The sequence below is a fragment of the Oncorhynchus keta genome, unplaced genomic scaffold (genome assembly GCF_023373465.1).
Source record: "Oncorhynchus keta strain PuntledgeMale-10-30-2019 unplaced genomic scaffold, Oket_V2 Un_contig_10196_pilon_pilon, whole genome shotgun sequence".
NCBI classification, from domain to species: Eukaryota; Metazoa; Chordata; class Actinopteri; order Salmoniformes; family Salmonidae; genus Oncorhynchus; species Oncorhynchus keta.
The window spans coordinates 1-19,015 of record NW_026277032.1 but is presented as its reverse complement, the minus strand read 5'-3'; the positions used below and the strand labels follow the sequence as shown (position 1 = coordinate 19,015).

Below are 19,015 nucleotides of genomic sequence, written 5' to 3'. Positions count from 1 at the left end.
CCTCTCGCTCTCTCCTGTCTCTCCTCCTCCCTCCCTCTCCTGTCTCTCCTCTCTCCTGTCTCTCCCTCTCCTGTCTCTCTCCTGTCTCTCTCCTCTGTCTCTCTCTGTCTCTCCTCTGTCTCTCCTCTGTCTCTCCTCTGTCTCTCCTCTGTCTCTCCTCTGTCTCTCCTCTGTCTCTCCTCTGTCTCTCCCTCTCTCTCTCTCCTGTCTCTCTCCTGTCTCTCTCCTCTCTCTCTCTCTGTCTCTCCTCTCGCTCTCTCCTGTCTCGCTCTCTCCTGTCTCGCTCTCTCCTGTCTCGCTCTCTCCTGTCTCTTAATCAGGGTCATGCTGCTGATGTGTTTGAGGCCTACTCCCAACTTCTGACTGAGATGGTTCTGAGATTACCTTATCAGATCAAGAAGATCGCTGACACCAACCCCCGCATCCCGCCTCCCGTCTTCGACCACTCCTGGTTCTACTTCCTGTCTGAGGTACATGATCCCCCACACTTTTTTCCTCCTCTCCCTCAATCGCTCTCTGTCTCCTACTAGCTCGCTCACACACACTAACACCCCTTCTACCATCTATGGTTGCCTGTGTAGTACCTGATGATTCAGCAGACGCCCTTCGTGAGGCGCCAGGTCAGGAAGCTGCTCCTGTTCATCTGTGGTTCTAAGGAGAAGTACCGTCAGCTCCGGGACCTGCACACGCTGGACTCTCACGTCCGCGGCATCAAGAAGCTCCTGGAAGAACAGGGCATCTTCCTCCGCGCCGGCGTCGTCACGGCAACCTCCGGCTCCGCCCTGCAGTACGACACGCTCATTAGTCTGGTGAGTGTCTACATCTCAGTTCTTGGGAGAGAAAAAAAAAACGTTTTTTAAAAATGTATTAATCCCCCAATACCTCAGTCTTACATCTTTAAAAAAATATATATGTATATATTTTTGCTACTTTTTCTTGTACTTGAGTTTCTCTGTTTTTTGTCGGCAGATGGAGCACCTGAAGGCCTGTGCTGAGATAGCCACCCAGAGGACCATCAACTGGCAGAAGTTCTGTATGAAGGATGACTGTAAGTTCAAGGCTCTTCACTCTTGCTCTTTTTTAGTATTTTTCCCCTCTCAAGTGGTAACCAGGGTAGCCTTTAGACTTGTCAAGTGGTAACCAGGGTAGCCTTTAGACTTGTCAAGTGGTAACCCTGGTAGCCTTTAGACTTGTCAAGTGGTAACCAGAGTAGCCTTTAGACTCTTCAAGTGGTAACCAGGGTAGCCTTTAGACTCTTCAAGTGGTAACCAGGGTAGCCTTTAGACTCTTCAAGTGGTAACCAGGGTAGCCTTTAGACTCTTCAAGTGGTAACCAGGGTAGCCTTTAGACCAGGGGTGTCAAACATACGGCCCGCGGGCCCGAACCCGGCCCCCAAGGAGGTTCGATCAGGCCCGCAGGATAATTTGAAAGTGGAAAAAATGCATAAAAGACATGGAATTAATATTTTAATTCGCTGCAATTCATGGATTATCCGCTAAGGGGCGCACTCTTTCCATCAGAGTAGAAGACAAGCCGCATCACTGAGACAGACTGAAAACAGCAGACGGTATCAATGCGCCATCTGCTGCTTGTTACAGCGTTGTTAATACCTTGGTCTCTACCTCTCCGCTACACCCTCATTAGCCAAAATGTCGTTATCCATACGGAGAAAAGTAGATAAGGAGTGTAGAATTTTCAAAGAAAAATGGACCACGTCCTATTTATTTACAGAGATGCACGGAAAACCTTTGTGCTTGGTGTGTTTGCAGCAAGTTTCGGTATTGAAGGAATATAATATTCGACGCCACTACGAGACTCATCACAGCGAAAAACTAGACTAACACCTTTAAAATGCTGCCTTAGATACTGTTTGCATTGAAAGAATACAGCTCTGTGAAGATGAATCCTTACTGTGGTGATTTAAAAAATGTGCACTTTAATGTTAGTCAGCAGCTTCAAAACAAAAGTTGTGTGATGGAATTCTACTGTTCATACAACTCCATAAATTGTCAGTATGTATTGTATGTGTATGTATGTTTCATGTATGAAGTTTACAGATTTACAGGACAGGCGAACACTTTCTTCATTACACATTTAAAATCACTCTCCTTAGTTTGTAAGGTGTACGCAGGGATTACATTTAGATTTTATATGCGTATGTGTAAGTGGTTTAAAAATTCCTTTCTTTAAAAGTCTCATTTAATCTTAAAGTGCATTACTATATTTTTCAGTACCAATTAAAGTTTTGTGCCTTTGTACAATCAGTGGGATCAGTTGCAATGCATATTTGTGAATGATAAAAGTAAATTGCACATTTGTCTAAGGAAATATGAGGTGTTTCATGAAATGTTTTGTAAAAGGATAGTTCATTAAATTTCAATATTTTCCTAATGTTCTCGTGCTTCTTTACACCAAAACAAAGGAAAGACATGATATTTTGGTTATTTATAGCAGAGTATGGTATAATTTTAATGGTCCGGCCCACTTGACATCTCCCTAGGCCGTATGTGGCCCACGATGCGAAATGAGTTTGACACCCCTGCTTTAGACTCTTCAAGTGGTAACCAGGGTAGCCTTTAGACTCTTCAAGTGGTAACCAGGGTAGCCTTTAGACTCTTCAAGTGGTAACCAGGGTAGCCTTTAGACTTGTCAAGTGGTAACCAGGGTAGCCTTTAGACTTGTCAAGTGGTAACCAGGGTAGCCTTTAGACTTGTCAAGTGGTAACCAGGGTAGCCTTTAGACTTGTCAAGTGGTAACCAGAGTAGCCTTTAGACTTGTCAAGTGGTAACCAGGGTAGCCTTTAGACTTGTCAAGTGGTAACCAGGGTAGCCTTTAGACTTGTCAAGTGGTAACCAGGGTAGCCTTTAGACCTGTCAAGTGGTAACCAGGGTAGACTTTAGACCTGTCAAGTGGTAACCAGGGTAGCCTTTAGACTTGTCAAGTGGTAACCAGGGTAGCCTTTAGACTTGTCAAGTGGTAACCAGGGTAGCCTTTAGACTTGTCAAGTGGTAACCAGGGTAGCCTTTAGACTCTTCAAGTGGTAACCAGGGTAGCCTTTAGACTTGTCAAGTGGTAACCAGGGTAGCCTTTAGACTTGTCAAGTGGTAACCAGGGTAGCCTTTAGACTTGTCAAGTGGTAACCAGGGTAGCCTTTAGACTTGTCAAGTGGTAACCAGAGTAGCCTTTAGACTTGTCAAGTGGTAACCAGGGTAGCCTTTTAGACTTGTCAAGTGGTAACCAGGGTAGCCTTTAGACTTGTCAAGTGGTAACCAGGGTAGCCTTTAGACCTGTCAAGTGGTAACCAGGGTAGACTTTAGACTTGTCAAGTGGTAACCAGGGTAGCCTTTAGACTTGTCAAGTGGTAACCAGGGTAGCCTTTAGACTTGTCAAGTGGTAACCAGAGTAGCCTTTAGACTTGTCAAGTGGTAACCAGGGTAGCCTTTAGACTTGTCAAGTGGTAACCAGGGTAGCCTTTAGACTTGTCAAGTGGTAACCAGGGTAGCCTTTAGACTTGTCAAATGGTAACCAGGGTAGCCTTTAGACTTGTCAAATGGTAACCAGGGTAGCCTTTAGACTTGTCAAGTGGTAACCAGGGTAGCCTTTAGACTTGTCAAGTGGTAACCAGAGTAGCCTTTAGACTTGTCAAGTGGTAACCAGGGTAGCCTTTAGACTCTTCAAGTGGTAACCAGGGTAGCCTTTAGACTCGTCAAGTGGTAACCAGGGTAGCCTTTAGACTTGTCAAGTGGTAACCCTGGTAGCCTTTAGACTCTTCAAGTGGTAACCAGGGTAGCCTTTAGACTTGTCAAGTGGTAACCAGGGTAGCCTTTAGACTTGTCAAGTGTTAACCAGAGTAGCCTTTAGACTTGTCAAGTGGTAACCAGGGTAGCCTTTAGACTTGACAAGTGGTAACCCTGGTAGCCTTTAGACTCTTCAAGTGGTAACCAGGGTAGCCTTTAGACTCTTCAAGTGGTAACCAGGGTAGCCTTTAGACTTGTCAAGTGGTAACCAGGGTAGCCTTTAGACTTGTCAAGTGGTAACCAGGGTAGCCTTTAGACTTGTCAAGTGGTAACCAGGGTAGCCTTTAGACTTGTCAAGTGGTAACCAGAGTAGCCTTTAGACTTGTCAAGTGGTAACCAGGGTAGCCTTTAGACTTGTCAAGTGGTAACCATGGTAGCCTTTAGACTTGTCAAGTGGTAACCAGGGTAGCCTTTAGACTTGTCAAGTGGTAACCAGGGTAGACTTTAGACTTGTCAAGTGGTAACCAGGGTAGCCTTTAGACTTGTCAAGTGGTAACCAGGGTAGCCTTTAGACTTGTCAAGTGGTAACCAGGGTAGCCTTTAGACTTGTCAAGTGGTAACCAGGGTAGCCTTTAGACTTGTCAAGTGGTAACCAGGGTAGCCTTTAGACTTGTCAAGTGGTAACCAGGGTAGCCTTTAGACTTGTCAAGTGGTAACCAGAGTAGCCTTTAGACTTGTCAAGTGGTAACCAGAGTAGCCTTTAGACTTGTCAAGTGGTAACCAGGGTAGCCTTTAGACTTGTCAAATGGTAACCAGGGTAGCCTTTAGACTTGTCAAATGGTAACCAGGGTAGCCTTTAGACTCTTCAAGTGGTAACCAGGGTAGCCTTTAGACTTGTCAAGTGGTAACCAGAGTAGCCTTTAGACTTGTCAAGTGGTAACCAGGGTAGCCTTTAGACTCTTCAAGTGGTAACCAGGGTAGCCTTTAGACTTGTCAAGTGGTAACCAGGGTAGCCTTTAGACTTGTCAAGTGGTAACCCTGGTAGCCTTTAGACTCTTCAAGTGGTAACCAGGGTAGCCTTTAGACTTGTCAAGTGGTAACCAGAGTAGCCTTTAGACTTGACAAGTGGTAACCCTGGTAGCCTTTAGACTTGACAAGTGGTAACCCTGGTAGCCTTTAGACTCTTCAAGTGGTAACCCTGGTAGCCTTTAGACTCTTCAAGTGGTAACCAGGGTAGCCTTTAGACTTGTCAAGTGGTAACCAGGGTAGCCTTTAGACTTGTCAAGTGTTAACCAGAGTAGCCTTTAGACTTGTCAAGTGGTAACCAGGGTAGCCTTTAGACTTGTCAATTTCTTGAAGTGTTACCCTATCCTTTTGCTGTTATCGAGCCAATCTTTGCTGTACTGCGAGTTTCAGTTGGCATGGATTAGTTAGTCTTTTTAACCCTCTCTCTCCCCCACTCCCCTCTCTCTCTCCCCCTCTCTCTCCCTCTCTCCTCCCCCTCCCCTCTCCTCCCCCTCCCCTCTCTCCTCCCCCTCCCCTCTACCCCCCTCTCTCCTACCCTCCCCTCTCCCCCCCTCTCTCTCCTACCCTACCCCCCCCCCTCTCTCCTCCTCCCCTCTCTCCTCCTCCCCTCTCTCTCCTCTCTCCTCTCTCCTCCTCTCCTCTCTCCTCCTCCCCTTCTCTCCTCTCTCCTCCTCCCCTCTCTCCTCTCCTCCCCTCTCTCCTCCTCCCCTCTCTCCTCCCCCTCCCCTCTCTCCTCCCCCTCCCTCTCTCCTCCCCCCCCCTCTCTCCTCCCCTCCCTCTCTCCTCCCCTCCCCTCTCTCCTCTTCCCCTCTCTCCTCTCTCTCCCCCCCACTCCCCTCTCTCTCTCCCCTCCCCACTCCCCTCTCTCTCCCTCCCCACTCCCCTCTCTCTCTCCCCTCCCCTCCCTCTCTCTCTCCCCTCCCCACTCCCCTCTCTCTCTCCCCTCCCCACTCCCTCTCTCTCTCCCCTCCCCACTCCCCTCCTCTCTCCACTCCCCTCTCTCTCTCCTCCCCACTCCCCTCTCTCTCTCCCCTCCCCACTCCCTCTCTCTCCCCTCCCCACTCCCCTCTCTCTCCCCCCCCCTCCCCTCTCTCTCTCCCCTCCCCACTCCCCTCTCTCTCTCCCTCCCACTCCCCTCTCTCTCCCTCCCCACTCCCCTCTCTCTCTCCCCTCCCCACTCCCCTCTCTCTCTCCCTCCCCACTCCCCTCTCTCTCCCCCCCACTCCCCTCTCTCTCTCCACTCCCCTCTCTCTCTCCACTCCCTCTCTCTCTCCACTCCCCTCTCTCTCTCCACTCCCCTCTCTCTCCACTCCCTCTCTCTCTCCCTCCCCCCCTCCCTCTCTCCTCCCCTCCCCACTCCCCTCTCTCTCCCACTCCCCTCTCTCTCTCCCCTCCCCACTCCCCTCTCTCCCCTCCCCACTCCCCTCTCTCTCCCTCCCCACTCCCCTCTCTCTCTCCCCTCCCCACTCCCCTCTCTCTCCCCCCCCTCCCCACTCCCCTCTCTCTCTCCAGCCATACTATACTTCCTACTACAGGTCAGCTTCCTGGTAGATGAGGGAGTGTCTCCGGTGCTCCTCCAGCTGCTATCCTGTGCTCTGTGTGGCAGCAAGGTCCTGGCTTCCTCTTCCTCCTCCTCTTCCTCCGGAGGAGGGTCTGGGGGCACTGGGACTCAGTCCTCTCAGAGCAAGTCCTCAAGCAAGAAGAGCAAAAAGGAGGACAAGGAGAAAGACAAAGAAGGTGAGGGAGAGAGACGCGAGAGTTCAGCACGTTATAACCTTACTTAAATTATTACGGCTGTATATCGTTGGAAATACGTTGGTTGTTTTAACGTCTTTCGATCGTTAGAAAATGATTGAGTTAAAATGTTTGTTTTTTTATCCTTAAACCTTTCATTTTTTGTAAGTTTGAGAAACAGACTTGGTACTGTAGTCTGAAGTGTTTGTGTTTTAAGGAAGACTTACTACTGTAGTCTGAGTGTGTGTGTGTGTGTGTGTGTGTGTGTGTGTGTGTGTGCGCTCCAAGCAAGTCTTTCTCTAAAATGTTGTCTTCTTCTCCAGGTGACGGTGTGGGTAGCCAGGAGGACCAGCTGTGTACCGCTCTGGTCTCTCAGCTCAACAAGTTTGCCGACAAAGAGACTCTCATTCAGTTCCTCCGCTGCTTCCTGCTCGAGTCCAACTCCTCCGCCGTGCGCTGGCAAGCCCACTGTCTCGCACTGCATATCTACAGGTATGTGCTCACACGACATAAAGGTACAGTAGTACACACAAAATTAAATCTTGAATTGGCTTCCTATATCGCAACAAAGCAAACTTCACTCATGCTGCCAAACATACCCTTGTAAAACTGACCATCCTACCAATCCTCGACTTTGGCGATGTCATTTACAAAATCGCCTCCAATACCCTACTCAACAAATTGGATGCAGTCTATCACAGTGCCATCCGTTTTGTCACCAAAGCCTCATATACTACCCACCATTGCGACCTGTACTCTCTCGTTGGCTGGCCCTCGCTTCATACTCGTCGCCAAACCCACATGTCATCTACAAGACCCTGCTAGGTAAAGTCCCCCTTATCTCAGCTCGCTGGTCACCATAGCATCTCCCACCTGTAGCACGCGCTCCAGCAGGTATATCTCTCTGGTCACCCCCAAAACCAATTCTTTCTTTGGCCGCCTCTCCTTCCAGTTCTCTGCTGCCAATGACTGGAACTGACTACAAACATCTCTGAAACTGGAAACACTTATCTCCCTCACTAGCTTTAAGCACCAACTGTCAGAGCAGCTCACAGATTACTGCACCTGTACATAGCCCACCTATAATTTAGCCCACCTATAATTTAGCCCAAACAACTACCTCTTTCCCTACTGTATTTATTCATTTATTTTACTCCTTTGCACCCCATTATTTCTCTCTCTACACATTCTTCCACTGCAATATTTTATTATTATTTTACATGTTTAAATAATCAAAACATATATATATATAATTTTTTAAATAATCGAACTGAAACCAAACAGCACTAGTACACACACACACACATCAGCCTCGTAAAAGGTATCTATTGTAACAGTTATAAATGTGCAGGCTCTTCGTCATTCTAGACCATGCCTGAACCTAGAGAGCTGCCTTCACACAATGGTTTCCCAACAGTTTCTTGAAAGTATGTTTTTCATGCTTGGCTGGTCAGAAAAGACTGTTTGCAGGACTACAATATCTTTCAACATCTACCAATTGTCAATAGTTAACCTCAAAGCTAAGAACCATATTTCTTTCCCTCTGTAGAAACTCCAGTAAGTCTCAACAGGAGCTGCTGTTGGACCTGACCTGGGCCATCTGGCCAGAGCTGCCCGCCTATGGGCGCAAGGCCGCTCAGTTCGTAGACCTGCTCGGCTACTTTTCCCTGAAGACCCCCCAGACCGAGAAGAAGTTGAAGGAGTATTCCCAGAAAGCTGTGGAAATCCTGAGGACCCAGAACCACATTCTGACCACCCACCCCAACTCTAACATCTACAGGTACGGCTGAATACGGAGCGAAACTATCCATCATCATTACCCCGGTGTCGCTGGCGTCTCCAGGCACCTTACTCGTGGAGATTACCGAGATTACTCGTGGAGATTACTGCTGCACTATATAGAACTATAGGTTTCCCTTGCAAAATAGGTTTTTTATCTCATGACTAACCTGTTTTTTAAAAATACTGGTTCAATTAAATATATCAAACTAGCTTCCACAGGTGTGTGCCTCTATGTTTTGTTTCTTATTGAATTATGTCTCGTCTGTCTGTGTTGCAGTACTCTGTCAGGTCTGGTTTAAATACTAACCATGTCTGTCTGTGTTGCAGTACTCTGTCAGGTCTGGTTTAAATACTAACCATGTCTGTCTGTGTTGCAGTACTCTGTCAGGTCTGGTTTAAATACTAACCATGTCTGTCTGTGTTGCAGTACTCTGTCAGGTCTGGTTTAAATACTAACCATGTCTGTCTGTGTTGCAGTACTCTGTCAGGTCTGGTTTAAATACTAACCATGTCTGTCTGTGTTGCAGTACTCTGTCAGGTCTGGTTTAAATACTAACCATGTCTGTCTGTGTTGCAGTACTCTGTCAGGTCTGGTTTAAATACTAACCATGTCTATCTGTGTTGCAGTACTCTGTCAGGTCTGGTTTAAATACTAACCATGTCTGTCTGTGTTGCAGTACTCTGTCAGGTCTGGTTTAAATACTAACCATGTCTGTCTGTGTTGCAGTACTCTGTCAGGTCTGGTTTAAATACTAACCATGTCTGTCTGTGTTGCAGTACTCTGTCAGGTCTGGTTTAAATACTAACCATGTCTGTCTGTGTTGCAGTACTCTGTCAGGTCTGGTTTAAATACTAACCATGTCTGTCTGTGTTGCAGTACTCTGTCAGGTCTGGTGGAGTTTGATGGTTTCTACCTGGAGAGTGATCCCTGTCTGGTGTGCAACAACCCTGAAGTGCCCTTCTCTGTAAGTAGTGTCTAACGCTGCTTCCCAATTCTCCACACTTTGTGTGTCCCCCTTTATGGATATAGGAAGAATGGACGGGTGTAAGTAATGTTTGGGGGGGTAACTCCCTACGGGACATGGTAGCACCAATCCATTACCATTAAATGCATGGGGGGGGGGGATCAAACACACACTTCTGGCTGAAGCGTATTGAATCAAATCAGTGTTCATTTTCATTGACAGGGAAGGCTTTCCCATTCTCTATGTATCCAATACTCATTCTGTCTTTTCTCTCTCTCTGTCTCTCTTTCTATCTCTCTCTGTCTCTCTGTCTCTCTCTCTCTGTCTCTCTGTCTCTCTGTCTCTCTGTCTCTCTGTCTCTCTGTCTCTCTGTCTCTCTGTCTCTCTGTCTCTCTGTCTCTCTGTCTCTTTGTCTCTCTGTCTCTCTGTCTCTTTGTCTCTCTGTCTCTTTGTCTCTCTGTCTCTCTGTCTCTCTGTCTCTCTATGTCTCTCTGTCTCTCTCTGTCTCTCTTTGTCTCTTTGTCTCTTTGTCTCTTTGTCTCTCTGTCTCTCTGTCTCTCTGTCTCTCTGTCTCTCTGTCTCTCTGTCTCTCTGTCTCTCTGTCTATTTGTCTATTTGTCTCTCTGTCTCTCTCTCTCTGTCTCTTTGTCTCTCTCTCTCTGTCTCTCTCTCTCTCTGTCTCTCTCTCTCTCTCTCTCTGTCTCTCTCTCTCTCTGTCTCTCTCTCTCTCTCTGTCTCTCTCTCTCTCTCTCTCTCTCTCTCTCTCTCTCTCTCTCTCTCTCTCTCTCTCTCTCTCTCTCTCTCTCTGTCTCTCTCTCTCTGTCTCTCTCTCTCTGTCTCTCTCTCTTTGTCTCTGTCTCTCTTTTGTGTCTCTCTCTCTCTTTGTGTCTCTCTCTCTCTCTCTCTCTCTCTCTCTCTCTCTCTCTCTCTCTCTCTCTCTTTGTCTCTCTCTCTCTCTCTGTGTCTCTTTGTCTCTCTCTCTCTCTCTCTCTCTCTCTCTCTCTCTCTCTGTCTCCTCAGAACATCAAGCTGTCGTCCATCAAGGTGGACACCAGATACACTACTACCCAGCAGGTGGTCAAGCTGATCAGCAGTCACACCATCAGTAAGGTGACGGTGAAGATAGGAGACCTGAAGAGGACCAAGATGGTCCGGACCATCAGCCTCTACTACAACAATAGGACTGTACAGGCCATCGTAGAGCTCAAGAACAAGTGAGTTTGTGCCCTGAACGCGGTGTGTTTTTGTTTATCCTGCTCCCAGTTATTTTCTATGACCGTTGGAGTTGGTGGAACAAATAGATCTGGGACCAGGCTCATCTGTAGTTCTTATTTAAGCGTATTTAAATATATCTGGCTTTGACAACGATATGGTACGGTATCAATAGTTGATCATCAATGGATTGGATTTATCACCAGATTTTGTTCCAGTCAACGCGATACGGATCAACAATACGGACACTGGAAACAGAGAGAGCTTTAATCAATGAACCGTTCCTAGTTCTGTCTTAGTTCAATATGAACGGAATCAGCCTAAATGGGTCTTTTTATATTTTGTCTTCTTATATAAAAATGCACCTTTTTTTTTTTATCTCCCTCTACCCAGACCGGCCCGTTGGCACAAGGCCAAGAAGGTCCAACTGACTCCAGGTCAGACAGAGGTCAAAATCGACCTGCCGCTGCCTATCGTGGCGTCCAACCTCATGATCGAGTTCTCCGACTTCTACGAGAACTACCAGGCGTCCAGCGAGACGCTCCAGTGCCCGCGATGCTCTGCCTCCGTGCCCGCCAACCCTGGCGTCTGTGGCAACTGTGGAGAAAACGTCTACCAGTGTCACAAGTGCAGGTGGCTAACCAAGTAGACTTGAGGCCATCGATGCCTGACATATTTTAATTTATTAATATGTTACGGCTCACTTAAAGATCTGAATAGCCAAATCGTTGACATGTCTGATTAGTCCTATCGGGTACACACTTCACGTCTTAAAGCGGGACACTTAGTTTTGGTGTAGTTTGGTGGGTTTTTTTGGTTACTGATGCTGATTTTGAATGTGGTTCTTCCTCCTCCTCTTCCTCCTCTTCCTCCTCTTCCTCTTCCTCCTCTTCCTCCTCTTCCTCTTCCTCCTCTTCCTCCTCTTCCTCTTCTTCCTCTTCCTCCTCCTCTTCCTCTTCCTCCTCTTCCTCCTCCTCTTCCTCCTCCAGGTCCATTAATTATGATGAGAAGGATCCGTTCCTGTGTAACGCCTGTGGGTTCTGTAAATACGCCCGCTTCGACTTCATGTTGTACACCAAGCCCTGCTGTGCTGTGGACCCGATAGAGACCGAGGAGGACAGGAAGAAGGTGAACACATTTTAGTTTTATCGTTACTTTCTCAAACTAATTATTAGTGACGCGTGGCAGGGGTTAGCTATATAGTTTTTTCCAACCCTGACACACAGTAAAAACATTAAAAAACATTCCAGATTTTCTCAGTCCTGATCACATCCCTCTTGTTGCCCTGGTCACATCCCTCTTGTTGCCCTGGTTACATCCCTCTTGTTGCCCTGGTTACATCCCTCTTGTTGCCCTGGTTACATCCCTCTTGTTGCCCTGGTCACATCCCTCTTGTTGCCCTGGTCACATCCCTCTTGTTGCCCTGGTCACATCCCTCTTGTTGCCCTGGTCACATCCCTCTTGTTGCCCTGGTCACATCCCTCTTGTTGTCCTGGTCACATCCCTCTTGTTGTCCTGGTTACATCTCTGTTACCGCTCTACCAATAAACATAGAACCATCCGTCCCACATCAACTGGTTGAAAACCAAACCAACGCCTGCCTGCTGTTTGTTTGTGTTCTCTGTGTAGGCGGTGACCAACATCAACACGCTGCTGGACAAGGCCGACCGCGTGTACCACCAGCTAATGGGGCACAGACCTCAGCTGGAGAGTCTGCTGTCAAAGGTCAACGAGGCAGCGCCTGAGAAACCACAGGTCAGATACTACCCTCTGGTACATGAACATCCGATTCGCACCTCCACAGATTCACATTTTGACATTTTTGAGTCCTTTTAGCATTTCACTTGAGTGGGTAAATTAACCAAATGTCACAACCATTTTTAAAGTTTAAACCTTTTTTAAAATACCCTAGAAGTTGTATGGCAGTAAAACATCATGAAGAATGTGTCTTGTTTACTGGAAGTGTTGAACTAGTACCTTATGTTTTGATGCTGTTGTCACTCCCCTATAGGATGATTCTGGAGCAGGGGCGGGGCTTGGAGCGTCCTCGGCCAATGTGAACAGGTACATCCAGCAGCTGGCTCAGGAGTACAGCGGGGACTGTAAGACTTCCTTTGACGAGCTCTCCAAGATCATACAGGTGAGAGACCAGGGGGGGCGTGATGAGCACACACTGAATCCTGTCCTTACTCACCTAGTTTACTTCCTGGTTATAGGTACACACTCAAACATGGCCGTCCGTTCACAGCCATCACGGGAACATTGACTTGAATGAGGATACCTTTTATTTTTAGTAATTACATTTCTATATCGCTGTTCAAAACAGCAGGTCCTACGTTGAAGTATTTAGTATGAGGTTTTTTTAAAAGAGTTATCATCCCCCCGTCCAGAAAGTCCTGGCGTCCCGTAAAGAGCTCCTGGAGTACGACCTGCAGCAGCGTGAAGCCGCCACCAAGTCCTCACGCTCCAGCTCCCATCAGCCCACCTTCACAGCCAGCCAGTACAGAGCCCTCTCTGTGTTAGGTACTGCACTTTACACACACACACACACACACACACACACACACACACACACACACACACACACACATATATATATATATATATATATATATATATATATATATATATATATATATATATATATATATATATATACATATACACACACACACATATACACATATACACACACACAGACTCCTTTACCTGACTTGGCCCTTCCCATTGGGATTTCTATATATAGAAGCCATTCGGTGGTGTGTATTTTTACTGTCACTTGTCGTGTTGTTTGTTGTGATCCCAGGACTGCATCCCAAATGCCACCCTGTCACCTATAGTGCACGGGCCTTGGTTAAAAGTAGTGAGCTGTATTGAGGAAAGGGTGCGATTTTTGGGGGGTTGCACACGATCTTTCTCAAACTGCTACAAATCAATTTCCCATGTTGGCAGACGTTTTTATCTAAAGTGTAACTTCCAGTATTTGAGAACACGTTTCTTTTTTTTTAAGACTCATAACAAAGATCTCTCTCTCTCTGGGCTGCGGACACACAAGCAGTAGCCGGCCTGTTATTAAGCGTTGAAACCTAGACGTTTTACTTTACTTTTTAGACTAATAACAAAGATCTCTCTCTCTCTCTAGGCTGCGGACACACCTCCTCCAACAAGTGTTATGGCTGTGCCTCGGCCGTGACGGGTCACTGCATCACCCTGCTAAGAGCCCTGGCCACCAACCCAGCCCTCCGCCAGATCCTGGGGCTCCAGGGGCTCATCAGAGAGCTGTTTGAGTACAACCTGAGGAGAGGCACCTCTGCCATGAGAGAGGAGGTCAGACAACTGGTTTGCCTGCTCACCAGGTATAGTAGTGGTTTGTGTTCTCGTAGACAGTGTTTTTTTTTACCTTTTATTTAACTAAGAAAGTCAGTTAAGAATAAATTCTTATTTTCAATGACGGCCTAGGAACGGTGGGTTAACTGGTCTAGGAACGGTGGGTTAACTGGTCTAGGAACGGTGGGTTAACTGGTCTAGGAACGGTGGGTTAACTGGTCTAGGAACGGTGGGTTAACTGGTCTAGGAACGGTGGGTTAACTGGTCTAGGAACGGTGGGTTAACTGGTCTAGGAACAGGGGTTAACTGGTCTAGGAACAGTGGGTTAACTGGTCTAGGAACAGTGGGTTAACTGGTCTAGGAACGGGGGTTAACTGGTTTAGGAACGGTGGGTTAACTGGTCTAGGAACGGTGGGTTAACTGGTCTAGGAACGGTGGGTTAACTGGTCTAGGAACGGTGGGTTAACTGGTCTAGGAACGGTGGGTTAACTGGTCTAGGAACGGTGGGTTAACTGGTCTAGGAACGGTGGGTTAACTGGTCTAGGAACGGTGGGTTAACTGGTCTAGGAACGGTGGGTTAACTGGTCTAGGAACGGTGGGTTAACTGGTCTAGGAACGGTGGGTTAACTGGTCTAGGAACGGTGGGTTAACTGGTCTAGGAACGGTGGGTTAACTGGTCTAGGAACGGTGGGTTAACTGGTCTAGGAACGGTGGGTTAACTGGTCTAGGAACGGTGGGTTAACTGGTCTAGGAACGGTGGGTTAACTGGTCTAGGAACGGTGGGTTAACTGGTCTAGGAACGGTGGGTTAACTGGTCTAGGAACGGTGGGTTAACTGGTCTAGGAACGGTGGGTTAACTGGTCTAGGAACGGTGGGTTAACTGGTCTAGGAACAGGGGGTTAACTGGTCTAGGAACAGGGGGTTAACTGGTCTAGGAACAGGGGGTTAACTGGCCTAGGAACAGGGGGTTAACTGGCCTAGGAACAGGGGGTTAACTGGCCTAGGAACAGGGGTTAACTGGCCTAGGAACAGGGGTTAACTGGCCTAGGAACAGGGGGTTAACTGGCCTAGGAACAGGGGGTTAACTGGCCTAGGAACAGTGGGTTAACTGGCCTAGGAACAGTGGGTTAACTGGCCTAGGAACAGTGGGTTAACTGGTCTAGGAACAGTGGGTTAACTGCCTGTTCAGGGGCAGAGCGACAGATTTGTACCTTGTCAGCTCGGGGGTTTGAACTTGCAACCTTCCGGTTTCTAGTCCAAAGCTCTAACCACTAGGCCAACCAAACGCGCACGTTGCTCACAAGTGTACATAAGCCCAAACGACTGTTAAAACCTGGGTAGTCCGTGTGCTATAAGACCCGTGTTAGTCCTCTGAGCTTGAAAGCCTAGGCAATTCCATTACACACCCACATACAGTCAGTAAACCCATTCTCATCTGTCGACATCTCCCTGTACAGAGACCAGCCAGAGGCCACTCAGCAGATGAATGACCTGATCATTCACAAGGTGTCCGCTGCTCTGAAGGGCCACTGGGCCAATCCTGACCTTGTCTCCAGTCTGCAGTATGAGATGCTACTGCTCACCGACTCCATCTCCAAGGAAGGGGGCTGCTGGGAGCTACGACTGCGATGTGGTGAGGCTTTTACCACCTCCTTCTCTCATCCCCCTATTTTTTTTCCCCCCCTTTTTTTTAAATGTAATAATCCGTCATGTTTCTCGGCGTCTATAGCCCTGAGTCTGTTCCTGATGGCTGTGAACATCAAGACCCCTGTGGTGGTGGAGAACATTACTCTGATGTGTCTCAGGATCCTACAGAAACTCATCAAGCCCCCTGCCCCCACCTCCAAGAAGAACAAGGTACCGTCGTACTATAGCACTAGTCAGTTAATCAGTCAGTTAATCAGTCAGTCAGTCAGTTAATCAGTCAGTCAGTTAATCAGTCAGTCAGTTAATCAGTCAGTCAGTTAATCAGTCAGTTAATCAGTCAGTCAGTCAGTTAATCAGTCAGTCAGTTAATCAGTCAGTCAGTTAATCAGTCAGTCAGTCAGTTAATCAGTCAGTCAGTCAGTTAATCAGTCAGTCAGTCAGTTAATCAGTCAGTCAGTTAATCAGTCAGTCAGTTAATCAGTCAGTCAGTTAATCAGTCAGTCAGTCAGTTAATCAGTCAGTCAGTTAATCAGTCAGTCAGTTAATCAGTCAGTCAGTTAATCAGTCAGTCAGTTAATCAGTCAGTCAGTTAATCAGTCAGTCAGTCAGTTAATCAGTCAGTCAGTTAATCAGTCAGTTAATCAGTCAGTCAGTCAGTTAATCAGTCAGTCAGTTAATCAGTCAGTCAGTTAATCAGTCAGTTAATCAGTCAGTTAATCAATCAGTCAGTCAGTTAATCAATCAGTCAGTCAGTTAATCAGTCAGTCAGTCAGTTAATCACTCAGTCAGTTAATCAGTCAGTCAGTTAATCAGTCAGTCAGTTAATCAGTCAGTCAGTTAATCAGTCAGTCAGTTAATCAGTCAGTCAGTTAATCAGTCAGTTAATCAGTCAGTTACTCAGTCAGTTAATCAGTCAGTTAATCAGTCAGTCAGTCAGTTAATCAGTCAGTTAATCAGTCAGTTAATCAGTCAGTCAGTTAATCAGTCAGTCAGTTAATCAGTCAGTCAGTTAATCAGTCAGTCAGTTAATCAGTCAGTCAGTTAATCAGTCAGTCAGTTAATCAGTCAGTCAGTTAATCAGTCAGTTAATCAGTCAGTCAGTTAATCAGTCAGTCAGTTAATCAGTCAGTTAATCAGTCAGTCAGTAATCAGTCAGTCAGTTAATCAGTCAGTCAGTTAATCAGTCAGTCAGTTAATCAGTCAGTCAGTTAATCAGTCAGTCAGTCAGTTAATCAGTCAGTCAGTCAGTTAATCAGTCAGTCAGTCAGTTAATCAGTCAGTCAGTTAATCAGTCAGTCAGTTAATCAGTCAGTCAGTTAATCAGTCAGTCAGTCAGTTAATCAGTCAGTCAGTTAATCAGTCAGTCAGTTAATCAGTCAGTTAATCAGTCAGTTAATCAGTCAGTCAGTTAATCAGTCAGTTAATCAGTCAGTCAGTTAATCAGTCAGTCAGTTAATCAGTCAGTCAGTTAATCAGTCAGTCAGTTAATCAGTCAGTCAGTTAATCAGTCAGTCAGTTAATCAGTCAGTCAGTCAGTCAGTCAGTCAGTCAGTCATACTTGCCTCGCAGCGGCTGCTTGGGTGGGGCGCGTTTTGAGGAGAGACTTACATTGCACTCTGTGATTTTGTAGAATGACTACAAAATTATAATGAGTCATTTAAGGATTTTTAGGTGATTTTGTAGATTAGTCAATTTCAGGAAATGTTGTTGTTTCTGTGTCTCCAGGATTCCGCTGTGGAGTCTCTGACTACAGTGAAGCCCTACTGCAATGAGATCCATGCTCAGGCCCAGCTCTGGCTCAAGAAGGACCCCAAAGCATCGTATGAAGCCTGGAAAAGTGCCTTCCAGCAAGATGTGAGTAGATGTGATTTTTTTATTTTTTATTTAATCGGTTGGTCTGCCCGACTGTAGTAGGGATTGATTTGAAGCTCAATGTTTTAAATTAAAATCTCCCTACCATCATATTTAAGCCATTATGACACCGATGTCGATGAAATGTCGCAAATGAACTTGATTGGAGGTACACAACACTCCCCACCTCTTGCCACATACCAGATTTGAACAGGGTCGTTAGCATTAGAGAAACTTTTTTTTAATGCTTTGCCCGATCGAGCTCGATATCTCTAGGCATCAGATAAGAACAAGACGACAGCAGCCATGAAGTGATCATTGGACCAGTTTTGATTAAATTGATTAATTTATCGCTCTCACATGCTCATACCTGTCTATTAAGAACCAACGATATGCTACGTTATTGTAGCATTTCTGACAATGCTAACATGTTTTTTTAGTTGTTTTGTTTTTTAGCTCAGGCTCAGTGTTCTAACACCAGGTCGGTTGCTTGGCAACAACACAGCTGCCAGTCATAAGACGTGTATGTGAATAAACCTAGGCTACTGTAGATACTGTTGCTAGCTATATATGGTGGTATTCAAGCTGAGGTAATCAAAAGAAAATGCGAACAAGATATTTTGCTTAGCTAGCTAGTTAACGTCCAAAGTCCAGTAAGCACAAACACCTATACGCACAAATAAGGTAGCGAATGTTCTGCTATGATAGCCAGTTAAACGTTAGCTAACCTAAGACTGTAAAAACTTTTTTTTTTTTTTACATAATTTGAAGCTCAAATTACATTTTTGAAAGATACCTTTTGTATGTGGAAATGTTATGATTTGAATTTTGTATAATCACCTTCCAATGTAAAAACGATGGAAATTACAAAGAAAAAAATGTTTTAATTGAGAAGTAGGGATTGCTGTCAAGCTGAAAAAGAAAGGAAATTCACAGGATCCCCACAATGTTTACTCCACCCATGCTACACCAAGGTTTTCCATCACACAGCTTTGACCTACTACAGTAGCAATGTTGAACTATTGTACTTCTATGTGTCTGCAGGGTTTTTTAGCATTCAAACCTTCTCAAGCAGCATAATTCATACTCTTAGAGGAGGGTCTCCACAATAATGTGATGTGTACCACATACAAGTTAAAGTATTGGAGTTGTCACACACCACACTAATCCCTTGACACTACCCTTTCAAGCTTTAAAAAAAAAATATATATATATATATATTATTTGCAAGCAAGACCATCCTGCTTGATTGGGCTGTTTTGTCTTTGTAGTAATGTGGCGCCTGTCTGTGGCGCCTGTCTGTGGCGCCTGTCTGTGGCGCCTGCCTGTGGCGCCTGTCTGTGGCGCCTGTCTGTGGCGCCTGTCTGTGGCGCCTGCCTGTGGCGCCTGCCTGTGGCGCCTGCCTGTGGCGCCTGCCTGTGGCGCCTGTCTGTGGCGCCTGTCTGTGGCGCCTGTCTGTGGCGCCTGTCTGTGGCGTCTGTCTGTGGCGCCTGTCTGTGGCGCCTGCCTGTGGCGCCTGTCTGTGGCGCCTGCCTGTGGCGCCTGTCTGTGGCACCTGTCTAGTTCCTTAAACATTTTTATTTTATGAACACATGTCATTGGGATTTTTTTTGACATTTTATTTCATAACATCTTTTCTGGTCAGTAGGTGCACAACGTGTAACGGCCGATGGTGATGTGTTGGATACAGTCCCACTATAGATATAGATATAGATATAGATATAGATATAGATA

At 46.4% G+C, this 19,015-nt stretch overlaps 1 protein-coding gene across 1 annotated transcript; it reads left to right on the top strand.

Moving 5' to 3' along the window:
- Positions 1-306: 306 nt before the first annotated feature.
- LOC127916944 (E3 ubiquitin-protein ligase UBR4-like) lies at positions 307-18,825 on the top strand (the record flags this gene model as incomplete). Its single annotated transcript, XM_052500298.1, has 18 exons — positions 307-470; positions 582-809; positions 970-1,048; positions 6,276-6,500; positions 6,821-6,989; positions 8,047-8,277; positions 9,157-9,244; positions 10,265-10,458; positions 10,850-11,089; positions 11,446-11,584; positions 12,086-12,211; positions 12,468-12,596; positions 12,847-12,979; positions 13,599-13,812; positions 15,241-15,416; positions 15,513-15,640; positions 17,156-17,288; positions 18,553-18,825. Coding segments are annotated over exons 1-18 (3,007 nt in total), but the record flags the coding sequence as incomplete, so codon positions are not given.
- Positions 18,826-19,015: the final 190 nt, after the last annotated feature.